This window comes from Callorhinchus milii, unplaced genomic scaffold (assembly GCF_018977255.1).
Source record: "Callorhinchus milii isolate IMCB2004 unplaced genomic scaffold, IMCB_Cmil_1.0 Scaffold19, whole genome shotgun sequence".
Classification (NCBI taxonomy): Eukaryota; Metazoa; Chordata; class Chondrichthyes; order Chimaeriformes; family Callorhinchidae; genus Callorhinchus; species Callorhinchus milii.
In genome coordinates, this window is record NW_024704760.1 from 6568927 (window position 1) to 6585480 (window position 16554).

At 40.1% G+C, this 16554-nt stretch overlaps 1 protein-coding gene across 1 annotated transcript in view; it reads left to right on the top strand.

Annotated features, from left to right (window-relative positions):
* Nucleotides 1–15610, top strand: part of LOC103179169 (metabotropic glutamate receptor 4) — a 227044-nt gene extending 211434 nt beyond the window's left edge. The window contains 2 exon segments of the mRNA XM_007894301.2: nucleotides 5621–5867; nucleotides 15019–15610. Coding sequence (XP_007892492.2) covers nucleotides 5621–5867; nucleotides 15019–15068 — 297 coding nt within the window. The 3' untranslated portion in view covers nucleotides 15069–15610.
* Nucleotides 15611–16554: the final 944 nt, after the last annotated feature.

A 16554-nucleotide genomic window follows, 5' to 3' on the forward strand; every position in this document is an offset into this window, starting at 1 on the left:
ATGCTATAATAAATGAGTCTCAGTTGTTTTAAAGACAATTATAAATAAACTGTTACTTTAAGACCCATTAAGTTATTTTACGGCTTACCAAGGAGTTTTACAAGAATCAATACTGGAATCACAAAGCCTGCCCATTTTTCCCTGACTTGTTCTTTACCCACCGACTTAATGAGTCTCATCTGCTCATTAGACACAAACACTGACTATTACTTCATATTGTTAGCTGCAGCAGTAAAGGTCGTTAATAGTGTGATATGTGATGTAAATTATCATTAGTGACTTTGTTTTAAACAAATTCCCCTCTTGTGGCTGCTCATTCATTGTTTTCGAGCCTGTCTGCTTTGGAGGAGCTGCAGATGCTTATTTATGGGACACTGTTGTGTGCAATTGGCTGTTGCATTTCGCTCACAAAGTATGCAGCCAATTCATACAGTATATTCCGTGAAGCACTCTGAGATGTGATAAGGCGCTATATCAAATGCAAGGATTATTATTCTTATTATTGATATTAATATAATTATTATTTTCATTAAATCAGCCATATTGTGTTACTGCAAGCACTGTGGTCATATGAAACATTAAAATCCCAAAAAGCTTCAGCCCAATGATTCATTACTTTGAGAGTGGTTTTACTGAAGGCACTAATCTATACCTAATCAAAGATTCGGATCAAGACCTCTTTATAACCATTTATCTCAAAAACCCAATTCTTATCAGCAGCAATTTGCTAAATGATTCTGGCTGTTTGGAAGAGGTGAAAACTCCAAAATAGATAGCTACCTACATCTTTATTGTTTTTAATAAATTCAAAGTTCTTCAAGTGCACAATCTGGACCTCAGTAGTGTAGTCACATGTGGTTTGGATGAAGAATGCTATTTGTCCCATCTGGTCTTGTCCTTTCTGAATACTCCCATCATTCTATTACGATACCGAGCCAAGTGTTTTGATCGATTTTACTGCTCTGGTTTCAGCCACCTTTTCCTTTAACCCGTTCCAGCTATTGATTACCCTCTAATACGTCTTGAAATACTTCCTGCACTATGTTCTGAACTTGCCTTGAACAGTTCTGAACCATTGCCCTCCTCTCCTTCTGGCTCGGCATATCTTGAAAGTATTGTGCTGAGTATCTCTATCCCCTTGAACATCTTATATTTCTCTGTAAAACTCCCTTGCCTTTTTGAGGCTTATCTATCCATTCTTGGAGCAGCATTGCAGAGTTTGTGTCGGTTTTGTTTTTATTTCACATCAAATCGATGTGCAACTAGCCGCAGAACTGGGGTATTGCTTTCAGAAGTGTGGATTCTGCCAAATTTCATTTGCAGCCAATAAGGAATTGTGAATACTATTTTGACATCACTTGTGGTTTTAAAAATTGTGAATCGAATACCAGAAGTTGGCAACGTCAGGACATTGTGGAGTCCTGTAGCTCGGTGGTTAGAGCACTCGCCTTGCAAGACCTGCGTTCGATTCCCGGAAGGGCGAAACCTTGGGCAAGTTTCCACACTTCACTCGCCTGATAATACTCAAGAAAAAACAAAACAATAAAATCAGTCACTTCAATCCACGACTGTTTGTGGGACACTGCCTTGCGCAATTGTCTGCCGCGATTCGCCCACAAATATACAGTAAAATTCACTAAACAATATATTCTGCGAAGCGCTTTGAGACATCTAGAAGACGTGAAAAGCGCAATTTGTAAAATGCAAGGATTATTATTATTATTATTATTCAATCAGCAAAGCCAAAAACACCAAGAACTGTGTATTTTTAAAAGGTACACAATATCAGATTCTGTTTTGTAACCTGTCTGCTTTTAAAGTCACACAGCGTTGTTTCATTTTTTGAGGGTGCCTGACACATACGGAAAGCCATCACCATGCTTTAGTGTATCCAAAGCAAACTGAGATTTCCATGCATCCCACTTACACATAGAAATCCCAGAGATAGATTGCTGGAGTGGAATGTGCACTCTTTCTCTGGAGAGATGCATCCCGCTTACCTAATTCCGTAAAAGTATTAGGCACAAGTTGGCAAGAGCCAAGGCTTGGGGTTTCATACATTCCACTTGATCATTTGAGATTCGCTGGTGTCTAAACAAAGCATGGCAATGATAGGCACATTTTCAGCTAGAGATATACCTTATTCACCAGATCACAAGATCAGTTTGCATTAAAAAAAACTTCGAACTATTTGTTCTCATTCTTCTCTTCCAGAGTAATTACCTTCCTGTCTTCCCATCACAGCATTGAAGCTGTTAGTCGGTGTGATAAATAGTTTTAAATAGTTCCCTTGGATCTTTGTAGGGAATCTCTCCTATCACTGGGTGCTACTCTGTACATAATGAAACAATTCAACAATGAAAACACACCTTCTCTGCGCCTAAAGTATACGATATTAAAATGCTCTGACATTTAGAGGACTAAAATGCAGGTTTCCTAATGATATTTCTTAATAAAGAATCTGATTAATCAGAATCCGTCACACCTACAAAATACACTGCACTGGACTCTACAGTATATGCCTGTAAAGAGACCGATGACCTTCTCTCAACATGAAAGGCCCTGTGTTCAAATTTGAGGAATATTGTCATTATAAATCAATGTGTAGACGGACATTTTCCAAATAACACACAGTTTAGCTTTCATTGCAACGATAGCTTCAATGCAGTTCCGTTCTTAAATATTGATCAACGACTTCACGGATGTGTCCCACACTCAAGACAAAGGCAGAGACATTGGACGAGCCCCACAGAACTAAAATGAAGCACTGTGCCGATCTCCCGCCTGCATTTGTGTGTGTGTCTTGGGCCGTTGTTTCCACAAGCTCAGTTTAATGAAAGAGACTTATAATATGGAACTGTAGCACGGATGTGGAGCTTATCTGTAACTTACACAGAGGTCAACACTCTCAGTTGACCAGATAAAAGTGACACTTTGCAAGGGAACTCCGCATAAGTACATGTTCTGAAAATGGCTCGAGGGCAACAGTGTATAAGCTCAGAACAGACAAATCGCAGACATGAGCAATCTCTCCTGTCGAGGACAGCTTCAAAGTGGTGAGCCTTCTGCCGTTTTAACATTGTTGACACAAAAAAATGGCCGGGGAATGCTGTTAAAAGCACGCAACAGAAAGATCCCCACAAAATATACAGTCAATTCACTTCACAGGATATTCTGTGAAGAGCTTTGAGACGTCTCAAAGATGTGATAAGGCGCTATATCAAATGCAAGCACTGTTATTATTGTTTATCTCCGGGGGCTGCCTAGCTTGTGCTATTTTACCTGAATTCCCAATTCCTGTCAAATTCCATTTTGGACGTTGATTGCATTGGAATGAAGTTCCGGCCCCCATTTGGGTAATTTGCGTTCCTTATTAAAGAATCCCATAAGAAGCAATAATAAAACTAATTATAATAATAACATTGTGCCTCTCACGCAGAGAGGATGTCTCAAAGCAGCACTTTTCTAGGCTGAAGAGCCCTGGCCCTCTCCCTACCAAGATACAGGAGAGTGATGTGAGGCAACAACAACGCATTACATTTGTATGGCGCCGTTCAGGTCAGGAGGAGGTCCTGAGCTGGTGGCTGGGATCAGGAGGCGTCGAGGGCTGGGAGGGTAGGGGGTAGGAGGGTGACCGAAGGCACAGTCGAAGAGGGGTCTTAAAGGAGACAAGGGAGGGCAGGAAGTAAGGTATGCCCTGTTCTAGGCTGCTCTGTGGCCGAAAATTCCACATTCTGACCAACCTTCCAGTTCCCTGTTATCTATCCCGGACTTTCATTTCTCCTTGCAGTTTTCTTACCACCTTCCTTGCCTCACCCGTCCGGAGGAATGACGTCTCATAACTTTGTAGCCAGTGACAGTGACATTAAAAGCATCTCACCCGAGCAGTCATTGTCCATGTGTTCCAGCAAGCTACCCAGTAATTTGGTCAGGCGACTCCTAAAGATGGTGCAGGGATAGTGGGGGAAGACATCGGGGGGTGGGGGCGGTGGGGGGGCGGGGTGCCTGGAATAGAGAGCACGTTCCTGCTGGTTTAACTTTGGTGCTTTGACTGCTTTAACTTTGCGTCTGAATCCCATCTTGCAAACCCTTCTTGATTATATTGCTGCCTCGTAATCGCTCGCCTGTTGTTTTACGTTTGATTTTAATATGTCCAGGATGTAGTATAACCAGAAACTGCAGTTTTTGCAGTTTTATTTTCATAAGGTGTGTTACTTTTCCTGTGTCCGCAGTGTTTAAGTAACATACATTACATGTTAATATATGTGGATTCCTATGTGTAGTGGCTCGTGTGCTCGCTTCGCATGCGAGTGGACATGAGTTTGATTCCCAGACAAATTTCCTTACTCCCCACTCCCCTCTGATTACCTAGCAGTAATTAGGAACCCTGTTGTTGGTTGATTGGCAGATTGCTTTCCTGGGGTAATGATCCCTTCGCCAAAAATAAATAAATGTGGTCACTGAATCCATGACTATTTGTCGGACACTCCTGTGTGCAATTAGCTGCCACGTTTCACCCACAAAATACATAGTCAATTCACTTCATAATATATTCTGCGAAGCACTTTGAGATGTCTCAACGATCTGATGAGGCACTATATCAAATGAAAGCATTTATTATTATTATAATTGGGGATTTTTTTCAAATTCATTTTGGATATTGATGAAGTGATTTCTTTTCTTCTGCTCCGGTTGCATAAGCTCTTTTCGAATTATACAGTTCAAGACTCTCACTACCCCGATCCTCGAAAATGTAGGAACATGAAGGGAAAAAAATTGCCTTGAGCATTTAACAGTGTTCACGTTCATTATTATTACAAGCAATTCATAGCTTTGGATTTGAAACTACATTTGAGAATTTCCACTAACTGATTATGGTTTTGCGAGAACACTGAAGTAGACCTAAAGCTCTTTAAATCCTTGCTCAGCTATGCAGTCGGTGGCCCGAGGCAAGGCTCCTGGGTTTAATTTAAACCCGAATGTATTGACATTGTTTCCAGAGAAAAATGAGCAAGTTGTGTTTTGCAGCTTTATATCAATGAGGCGTGTTACATTCGCTGTCTGTAAATAATATACGTGTTTTTTTCGCCTTCAAGCCCCACATGGATATATCTACATGGCTTACCTTCTTCTGGTATCCATTCATACATGAGGAACGAAAAGCTTGAGCTCGTTAGACAACAACCAATGTTAGAGTCCAGTTGATTTCCTATAGTACATCTATTTTCTGCAGCACATTTTTTTGTTTAGAAGGCAAAACCACTCTTCCAGCTGAAATGATACAATAAAATGCAAATCCAGGGTATAATCAATCAGCATCAAGAGGAAAAAAGAAGCCAAATGGGTTAAATCAGAAGGCATTTGATAAAATGCTAGATGCTGGATTTTTAAAGAATAATGCAATTGCAATTAATTCAAGACAGATTAACAGTAGAACGTGGAGCAAGGAAACTTGCCTAAATATGCCTCCTAACTATCTTGGTTCTGATTTCTAAGGCGATTGCACCCCTTTTCCCCACCACCAGAATATCTGTAACCCTATTGATTTCCGGAGGACAAAAAAATTGATTGCAAGTGTAACAGACTTACTGCAAAGGTCTTTTTGCTTTTTCTTTTTCAGATGTATATTCAAACCACCACTCTGACCATCTCTATAAACCTGAGTGCTTCTGTGTCACTGGGCATGCTGTACATGCCCAAGGTTTACATCATCCTCCTCCACCCAGAGCAGAACGTGCAGAAGCGCAAGCGCAGCCTGAAGGCCGTAGTGACGGCAGCCACCATGTCCAACAAGTTTACCCAGAAAGGAGCTCTCCGTCCCAATGGAGAGGCCAAAACAGAGCTGTGTGAAAACCTGGAATCCCAAGGTAACTGGAACAACAACTTGCACTTCTATAGCACACACACACACACCCCTCCCCCCAGGCAGGGTAGCGTCTCCGAGCGCTTAATAACCGGCTGCTCCCACCATTAAAGAGAGATCCGGGTTACACAAAAAAAACGACGGAATTGGTTACTTGCCTGAATTCACAAGTAGCAATTTCTGATGGTGATCGGAAGGGAAGTGTGTTACACTGACTTGTGCGTTGGGATCAGTCTTTAGCACAGAGGGACACGAGTCGTATGGTCAGCCTATTGAGCCTGTTTATAATAATAATCTTTGCATTTGATACAGCGCCTTATCACGTTGTTGAGACGTCTCAAAGCGCTTCGCAGGCTATACTGTGAAGTGGATTGGCTTGTGATTTTGTGTTTCGTGTTGCCATTAAGAGTCAGTACTTGAGAATCCAGGGAATGACTGGCACATATTACGCCCTGCTGTATCTCCTTTATACTCATCACTTTTCATAATCTTAAGAAGTACATGCTGCTCACTCCTCCTGTACCCTTACCATCTCTTCACAGTTCGGTTGTAGTTACCTGAGTTACACGTAACAACTGTCCATAACGTGCTGTGCTGCAGAAGCAAAGGAACATAAGTAAATTCACAACACTAGTTGAGAACAATGCATTAACACTGCAATAACCTTTTAACAGATACCAGGCCTGAAATTTCATTTTGTCGTAACCCTTAAAAAAAAAGTCTCAAATTTTAACAGTGGAGCAGATTTGTGAAAAAGATCTTCAATTAAGTCTTAATTTGGACGCGTGTTTCTCTCGTCTGTTTTGCTGACTTATTAGGTATTTTAGCCCCACCTGTCTGCCTTTTCTCCATCTCCCTAAATAATCGTACCCCTAAAGTATCCATCTATCTTTCTTTTAAAAGTTCTAATTGATCCTGTATCTGTGGGCTTCTCAGTACGTTTATTTGTTTATTTCTCCTGTTTTTTGTTCATCGTACTTAATCACCAAAACCATATAGAATAAAGGAAGGTAAGATCTTCACTTATTATAGCACCTTGCACAATGCCTACAAAATACAGTCACTGCGCTTTACAAGTAAAATCCAGTGAAGCACTTTGCAACGTCCTCCCGACAGAAAAGGTGCAATATTGAATTCAAGGGCTATTATTATTAATTATCGTCAAGTGTTGCGAGTGGCTTTATGGGAAATTACAACACACATTTACACCAGCAAAGTCTCACAAGCAGTGAGTAGGTGAATGGCAAAGGAATGCGGTGGATAAAGGGCAGCTGTTTGGCTCTGAGCAGAGCAGTAACTTTGGTTGTTATTGTTCTGGCATCTCGCAGATAGGGGCAAGCATTAATGGATAAGATCCATAACTTCAGCTACCTCAGGGTACCTCAAGGCTGTTTCAAATTGAACCCAACCACAGTGTTGTGCACATACATACAATACCTACATAATACATACATACACCTCACACGCACATATGCACTCAAACACGTACGCATATAGACATGGGTGCATGTACTGTGCCTGGAGTGACATTTAATAAGTAGATAACAAATCACAGTGAGATTAGGATAATCCAACTAGTTCTGTTTAATACATTCAACCAGATGTGTAATTTAGCTCCGATTATCGAACAATATTCAGAGAAATTCAGTTGCTGCTTATTTATGAGCGTGTTTAAAATATGAAGGCCTTTGTTCTTGCATTAAACCCAATTCCTGTCATTTGAATGCTGCCATGTTGAATTTTTATCAGATCATTGAATTGATCCTACGTAGAGGATATGCTGAGGTAAGAACATTGATTTCACAATAAAACACTACTTAAAACGAAAACTGCCCTTTTTTCCAGTGCACATTTCTGTATTTTATTGCTTAATTAACAAGAATGGGTGCTTAAAGCCAGGGCCATGGAGGTTACACTGAAAACATTAAACACCAAATAATTACCCACCTAATTACTGACCACATCATCTAAACAGAGCCCATTAGTTGAACCCTCCAGCTATTTGGCGCATAATGCAAAGGCAGAGTTATGTATTGTTCAACATACTCCTGTCACAGGATGTGGGGGGGGGGCAAAAGCTACACCATCCATCCAGTGAAAATATTCCCTTCCGAGGAGGTACAGAATTAACCAGATACATTTCACAGAGTGAAAGTCAGTAAAATCAGACTTTCTGAATTGCAAAGTTTCCCACGTGTAGTTGGGCTACTCTTACATAAAATCTGCAGCAAGTAAACAACTAGTCTGAGAGGAGTGTACGTTCAGTTTGTGTTTTTTCTTGTGCAATTCAGAATGACATTGTCGTAAAACTGACTGTGGAGTGTTTACTCTCAGAATTCCTGCTTTAAGAATAGATGAAGAGTTCTGATTTGATTGGCAGGGGGATTCAAAGCCTTCGCTGGTGCTGAGTTAAGACATGATCATGATCTGATCTGATCACTGAGTGACAATATTAGACATTGATTAGAATGGATTTGCTCACTGGTAAAATCCACTGTATTAGTGTGGTTTAAGATTAGTGTTAGGCTAATCCCTTCACTGGTATAAATCTGTGTTAAGTTTTGAAGAAAACATTTAAAGAATGGCCCGAATCTATATCGTGAATTCCACTGATACTGTTTTAGATGTTAATTAACTTTTTATCCTATGAATTTAAAATTACAAATCGTTTTCTTTTAACTTCCACATCATTCAGGGTTTCATGTTGTAAAAGCTTTGTTTTGCCCCAGTGTTAATTTTTGCTTATTGAAGCTCCTCTCAAATTGTTTGATAGACATCACCCAAGTTCACAAGATCACACATTTTATCCCGAAAAGTGAGGATTCCTTCCGACCGTGTCTGTCTGTTGAGGCTTTCAAATTCTGTAGTTGTAAAAACATTTTGAGTTCAAATCACACAACTATGAATCACCCGGTAATTAACAGTAAAACAAGCAATACTTAATTTGTATGAGTCATCCTATGAATTGCTTATTAATTCTAGGGCATTTCAGATTAAGTGTCTTATAGGGCTCCGCACAGCAAAATGGTGCGTCTTTCATGCTTAAAATACATCTTTCATGCTTAAAATACAATTTAGAAGCATTAATTTGTATGAACATGTGAAATTTTCAAATGATACAAAACGTATCGGGGGACTCGGAGTATGCGAGATGTACGTGACATGCAATTTCCAGGGTTATGTAATGTAGAATCGAATAAAAAGACGCTTGGAATTAAGTTAGGGAACAAGGAGCAGCTGGTAGGGTAGAGATAAATCTGCCAGTAAAATCTGACACCCCCACGGAACTGTGAATAAAATTTGCGTCAACTCGGTTCAGCTCGAAAAGAATCTGAGCAAACATTAAAGATAATTGCTAGCACCGTGCACAAGAACTGATAATGTAGCCTGATTGAGAACATCTGCATCGAGTTCTCACTCAGGCCCTCGAATCTGTATCACGCCTGAAACATCTGCATGCATTAGGTTCACATCTGCACACAACAACAGCTTGCATTTATATAGCGCCCTTCACACAGGGTAGCATCCCGGAGCGCTTGACAGTGGCGGAGTCTGTCACACATCAGGTTAACGTGCACATCTTTCAGTTGAATAGAACGGCACCTAATTTGCTAGATTTCTTCAAGGGATTGCTTAATAAGGAATCCGAGTTGTCCAAATGGGGAATGCTTTCTCTAACAGAAATACATTCACGGGAACCCTGCTTAAATATGGGCTGCTTCCAGAGAAACTTACTCAATACTAATCTTTGTAGATCCCTTGGGTTGATGGGGATTCTGAATGGATTCTGACAATAAATCATTACAAATTAAGCCCACAAGATCACAAGATTAGTTCAGATGAAGAAATCCCTTCAACCCATTATCCTTCCAGAATACCCACTTAACATAGGATTGATGTTAATCATGGCTCAAATTATTTTTTAAACATCTCATGCAATTCAACACAGAAGTCATAATGCACACCAATTTATGTCAAAGACTCACATACTTATTTGACGGATCAGTACTTTTATTGGTGGCCCTGCTCTCTGTCCCTACTGGACACAATATGTATACATCTTCACTTCATTGAATGATCTTTTTTTGCTGAAGGCTCTGGTCACCATGATTTTATCTTCACCAGAAAGACACAACTGTTAATAGCATTAAGCTTGTGCGAAGGACTTGGAAAGCATTATTAATGGGAGTTTGAGACTGTCCATGTGGCTTTTTATAAGACAACACCACAAAGCAATTTGGTTGAGAGCTGACAAAAGCAGGTCACCTGTGCAATAGGAGATTTAAATGACGGGCAATATTCAAGCTTCACACTCACGCACTTGGAGTTCTGCCGCAGATGCCTTAATCAACTGAATAATTTCTCTATTAAACTGTATTCCTTTCAAAGCGTGTGCCAATTCAGATTATCTCAACAACTTTCAGACACTAATGAAAAAGTCAACGTTTTCCAACTTTCTGTTATGTATCTTTACCTTCCATTTTCCAAAGAACAAAGAGAAATTACACCTGGGTCCAGATTTAATAGATTTGTGTGTCAACCTGACTCAATCAGTAGCACTTTGGCCTCTGAGTCAGAAGGTACGGTTTCAAGCCCCACATTGGGACTTGAGTTGATGGTCCTGCCTGATGTTGGGGGGGGGGGGTTACATTATTGGAGGTTCTGTCCTTTGGATGAGACATTAAACTGAAGACCCTTCTGCCTGTTAAGGTGGACGTTAGAGATCCCGTGGCGCTATTCAAAACAAAACGAGTCCTGGATGAAACATCCCTCAGGTAAAATTGGTCATTTGCATGTAAGCTGTACTCTCAAAGGGACCACCTGGAGAGAGAAGTGGTGCAAATCAAATTGCTAGCTCAGTCTGAGCAGAAAATTTAGTACAGACACAATTAAACCCTGACGCAGTCCATTGATGTCATTCTTTTTAACACACTTAAATGACTTGATGTTCAAACTGAAAACTGCATTTTCCTCAAAGGCAACAATACCTTAGAAAATCCCAGGATGTACTACAATTGAACTAAAAGTGCCGTACTTTTTTCAGCCAGCTCTTCAACTGGAACTCTACATTGCTCATTCCAAGCAGATATGCTCTCTGCTTTTGTGTGATTTATCATATTGCTTTGGGTTTGCAAATCTCTGGGTGTCTCATTTGAGTAACTGCCCGAATGGTAGATTTGGTTCAGAGCAAAGATTTACTGGAAAATGCTAATCCAAGTAGTTCATTGGAAATTGTTGGTAGGGAATTGCAAGCAAAAATACAGATGACTCTGCCTGTTCTCTGATGTTGATTTAGCTTTAAGTACTGTCCGAACATTTCAGTAACAATCAATTATTGCCCGTGTTCAAATGCTTGATGTACATACTAGAGTTCACTCCTTCAATTAATGAGTCAGTGAATAAAATATTGTGAACAACTGCATAGAATGACAGAGAGCAGGCCATTTGGCCCAATTAGTCCGTGTCAGTGTTCAGACATCATACAAGTAGATAATTAAGCAGTTATTTGAGGGGGAATGCAGAGTACGGTAATGAATTGTTGGGCATTAAGTTGACTGTGAGGGATTGTAATGAGGGAGTAGCAGATATACTCCACAAAACACACAGATGCTGCACTTTACAGTACATCTTGTGATGTGCTTTGAGACGTCTTCCCGACGTGAAGGGCGCTGTTTCAATTGCAATGATGATGACGATTATTATTATTATTGTTAATATAAATTAAGAAGTACAGAATAGAATACGGAACATAAAAAGAAGGCCAAAGTAAAGAGCAGAAAAGCTGGAGTCACAATTATAGCCCGAATTAACCCCTGGCCAAATTGTGATTTAGAGGAACGGTTTATGAAATTGATGTAGGGGACAGGCAAATAAAGATTTATGGCTCAGTTGCACTCAGTTGCATGTGTTGGTCTGAAATAAACACCCAGGTTTGAGTATTGTGTACTGTCAGCATTATTATACTGTCTGCTCTACTCTGCCCTCAGAGCTCGTGATTGGATACACACACACACAGGTCCTGCTCACAAGCATTCACAGACTGTTAGGGAACAGTCCTCTGTCCTGTACATCTTCACTAACATTATAACAAAGCTTTATTTTTATTTTTATTTCATACAATGTTTGTGCCAAAGCTTAGTCTGGCTTCAACTGCAATCGATCTCTGTGGATGACAGCATTAAGTAATATGATTAAGGATATACTTAAAAGCTTACTCCTAGCTTCTTATTTTCTAACAGGAAAATAGTCTGCACAAGGCTTTGCTGGGTTGTTAGGGACAAGGCAGGCTGAATGGAATAGAGTGGAATTCAAGTGTTGACATGGGTTTAAAGGTGTTGTAGGGTTGAGAGACTGAATAGCCTACACCTGTCCTAAAATTCGCAAGTGACCTTTTCTGTACCTAGTTTCTCATGAATCCCTTGGATGGGGAATTGAAGTGCACTTGTAACGTGTTACAAAATATACAGTCAATTCACTTTACAGGATATTCTGTGGAGCGCTTTGAGACGTCTCGAAGAAGTGATAAGGTGCTATATCAAATGCCAGGATTATTATTATTACTTTCCTTTTGTATGGTGGCAAAGTGGGTAGCCTGGTACTTGTTCTGCATTAGTGGGCACTAACTAGATTGCATGGCTACTGGTTCAGACTGGTGAGCAAACATACTGATTAATCACCTCTTTATTCCATATGTCAGACAAGACTCCATTCCATATGTCAACCACATCAGTGCTTGAGATTTCATCTTGCTGATGGTTATTGTCAACTAACTGGGAAAGCAAATCAGTGTAAGTATCCCAATCAGCTAGCTCGGGGTCCTGTGTATAATGTGGCTTCTTGTCTCTCACTTTGCCATTCCAGTACAGTGTTGTCCGGGGTTCAGTGAAAGGTTGAGTGTTTCATCTGTGTAAGTCGCTAACTCCGTGGCCTCCCAGAACAGTTCTGCCCAAAGCGACTTGTTCAGCATTTCATTCTCTTTAGGTCGTGAATGATTTATGAGGCGGGAATACACCAGAGCAGAACAAATCTAACTATCGCTATCAATGGTCCAACATGCTTAGTGCTGAATTCCCTAGCACGTGCCTTCCATCACCTAGAATATTAAATAACAGCTTATTGAAGCTCATTATTAGCTCAACTATTTAAGCAAACTGGGTTTCCGTGCCTGATCCCTGCTAAAATCTCCAAACAATTCCTGCGCATTGATAGTGAGCAGTTTCAGACCTGTAGTACTCGTAGTTTTCTCATTGGTTGAAAAATTAGATTAGATTGTTGAGGATAATTGTCAAATGGTTTTATATCAAGTGCATATCTAAATCTCTCTCCCCCGCTCCCCACACTGTCCACTTATTTCAATGCGACTGATTCAGACTGTGATGTGTGACCTCAGCGAGATTCAAACACCAGTGAGACCTTGAAAGGCACTGAGGCAGTATCTCTCAACATCACAGGAACCTCACATTTTCAGTCCCTGATAAGCAATTGGATTGATACCTCACAGGACATTGATTATCGACTTGAAATCTCTTTGGACCTTCAATAAGAAAAAGAGCAAAATTCCCTGTCTCTTTATTCCTCTCCAGACTAGTAAGACTACTTTGCCGTAATATTTAAATAGGATCAAATTATGGAAAGTTCTCAAATTCAGTCATAATTTGTTTCTCGCAGTCCTTATTACTCCTGAATTAAAAGTGAACTGAAGAACGTTCCACAATTCTGCACCATAAAGGAAGTTTCTGCCGGTGTCCTGGTCCACAATCCCTCAAATAAAATTGATCATTCACTGCAATGACTATTTATGGGACATTGCTGTGCACAAAAAATGTCTGTTTGCCTACAAATAAACAAGTCACTGCGCTTTACAGAAACTTTGTGAAAATTTACTTTGAGATATTCTTGATGTGTGAGGCGCTGTGTAAAATGTAAGGACTATTATTATGTTTTCAATCTTTTGTGATAGAGCAGTAAACCAAACATAGAGTTGAGCCACAGCTAAAATTGAACTGTTTTAGGGTGATTCCCAGCAACACGATGCCAGGGGAGGGAGTCATGGTTTCGGCTGAGTGATTGACCTGTTTATTCCAGCCTATAATGTGGATGATGTCCATTCAACGGTATCTATAATGATAGTAATCCTTGTATTTTAAATATCAAATGCAAGGATTATTATTGTTATTATTTGATATAGCGCGTTATTACATCGTTGAAATGTCTCAAAGTGCTTTACAGCATATACTGTAAAGTGTAGTGACTGTGTATTTTGTGGGCGAAATCTTTCCCTAGCCCACAAAGGTCAGAAACAAAGCTGTGAACACTTTTTGCTGTTGCACTGTTATAGAATTCATAATACTTTCACAATTTGCCAGGAAAAAAATCTCCCTTTAAACCTTGTGTACATGTCTGACTGCGCAATAGAAAACAAACCACTTTCCTCAGCACCAAGTTGAGGCAGTAATAAACAACCACTTCCCGTCATAATTTTGCAAGAGAGATAGAAACAATATCAATATGTCACCCAGGAAATAATGAGTGGATTAATGAAGTCTGCAGCTCCTATTCTAATGTGAAATAATTAATTAGAAAATACAATTACAACCTCAGATTAGTCTCAGCAATATAGCAGTGCTAAATTGGGTGTCTGCCTGGCTCAGTTGGTAGCCAGGGAACCAGTCAATTGTGTGAAGCCCTTCGTGGCGACATCTTGATGAGAAAAGGGTTACATAAATGTAAATTGTTTTTGTTTTGATTTGACTAAAATTTAACATGAAATAAATGAACCCGAGACTGCTATAAAGGTTAAAAACAATAAGTACTTGATTTAGTTTAGGAAGTCCGTCAGACAATTTCTAAGACAATTTCAAACGCAACAGCTTTATACAGCAGCCCTTACTTGGGATAGCATCTGGGAGAGAGGCGGGAATAGACCCTGAGCAAAGGAGAAGGGGGCAGGAGGAGGTGCGATCGAAGAGTTAGGTCTTATGTGGCATTTGAAGATAGATAAAGAGGGGTTTGAAGCAGGGAGTTCCAGAGCTTTAGGGCATAGTGGCAAAGGGTAATATGACTGGATTGATCAAAAGTGACAGCGCTCATTTCGGTTTCATTGAATATGTCACATCATTGATGCTTTCTTGGTCTTCTGCTTCAATCTTTTCCAGCATTGTCTACCAAGCAAACGTATGTCAGCTACAGTAATCATGCAATTTAAGAGAACACGGTTCTCCCTTCAGTTATTTGCAAATGAGGAATAAAGACACTTGGGAAGACAGGTATCTCGCTATTCCGAATGTCCATCTGCACCTGCCAACAAGGATATTAACGCTCCTTTGGGGGTATTTAAACGGTTGGATGCCCGAGATCAACATCCTTCAATGGCCCAGCCCGTCGAGATGACAAAACTGCACGCAAGGACGATGACAAATTTCTCAGTCACGTCAGTTTCATTGGTGACAAAAAAAATAACTCCCTTTAAATCTTGTGACGTCGTCTGTGATTGTGGTCGGAGTTATTTTCATTTCTATTCATTTTGATCTGATTCTGTGTGTCGCAAAATTAAAATATGTTTCCGTGCTGACCAAATAGATGGTAAGTTTAATGTATGTGACNAAAAAAATTGACTGGAAAAAAAATAATGTCTGCTTTATGTCCTGACAAATCAAAAGTACAGTGCCTGGTTGTTTATGAATACTTAATGGAAAGTGTAGAGCATGTTAATTTTTATACAAAAATATTTCTAATAAAATAGTGTTTTGCAAATGTGTGGACTTTTCTTTACATTTATATCTGATTGTTAGTCGATTGGCGGATCGCTTTTCCGGGGGTAATAATTCCTTAAAAAACTAATAATAAATTGGTCACTCCATGACTGTTTGTGGGACACTGCTGTGCGCAATTGGCTGCTGCGTTTCATCCATAAAAATTTACAGTCAGTGGAGGGGAAAGATGACCAAAACCACTGATTGAAGAGGTAAGTCTTGAGGCAGACCCAGGACTCAAGAACACATTCTCTTCAAACCTAAACAAGCACTGCACCCCAAAACTCTGGAACACTCTCCCTCAATCCCTCTGCCTACCTAGCCCCTTCCTTCCCCATGCCGTGCGCAATTGGCTGCGAAGTTTCGCCCACACACATACAGTCAATTCACTTTACATTATATTCCATGAAACGCTTTGAGACGTCTAGAAGACGTGAAAAAGCGCTATATCAAATGAGGATTATTATCTTCAGTTCTCTCCTGAACACCTTCCCTTTCGACCGCGCTTACGGTCAACTCTCCTTTTCTCTCCTGCTCGGGTTGTGTTCCACCTCTGTCAATTGCTCTGGGACATGCCCCTGAGTGAGGGGTGCTACGTCAATGCAAGTCGTGGTTGGCTTGCGTCAATGAAAGCGTCCATTTATGCGTCAATTTTACTGAAAGAACAGTTCGATATTCGCCAAGGGATATATCCCATCCGAACGAAGCCTAATTATTGTGGCTTCATGCAGTGACTTTCTGAAATTCAATTGAAGTCATCTACCAGAAAGATTCCACTGGAGGTCTAATCAATGTTGAAATATTAATGTATTATTCATGGCAAAAATCCCATTTCACCCTTTCAGTGCATTGAAAGTATTAAAAAATGAAGAATGTTTTATGACATTGCTTTATTGCTTAAATAGTATTTATTTAGCGATTAAAAGTACTCACATCTCA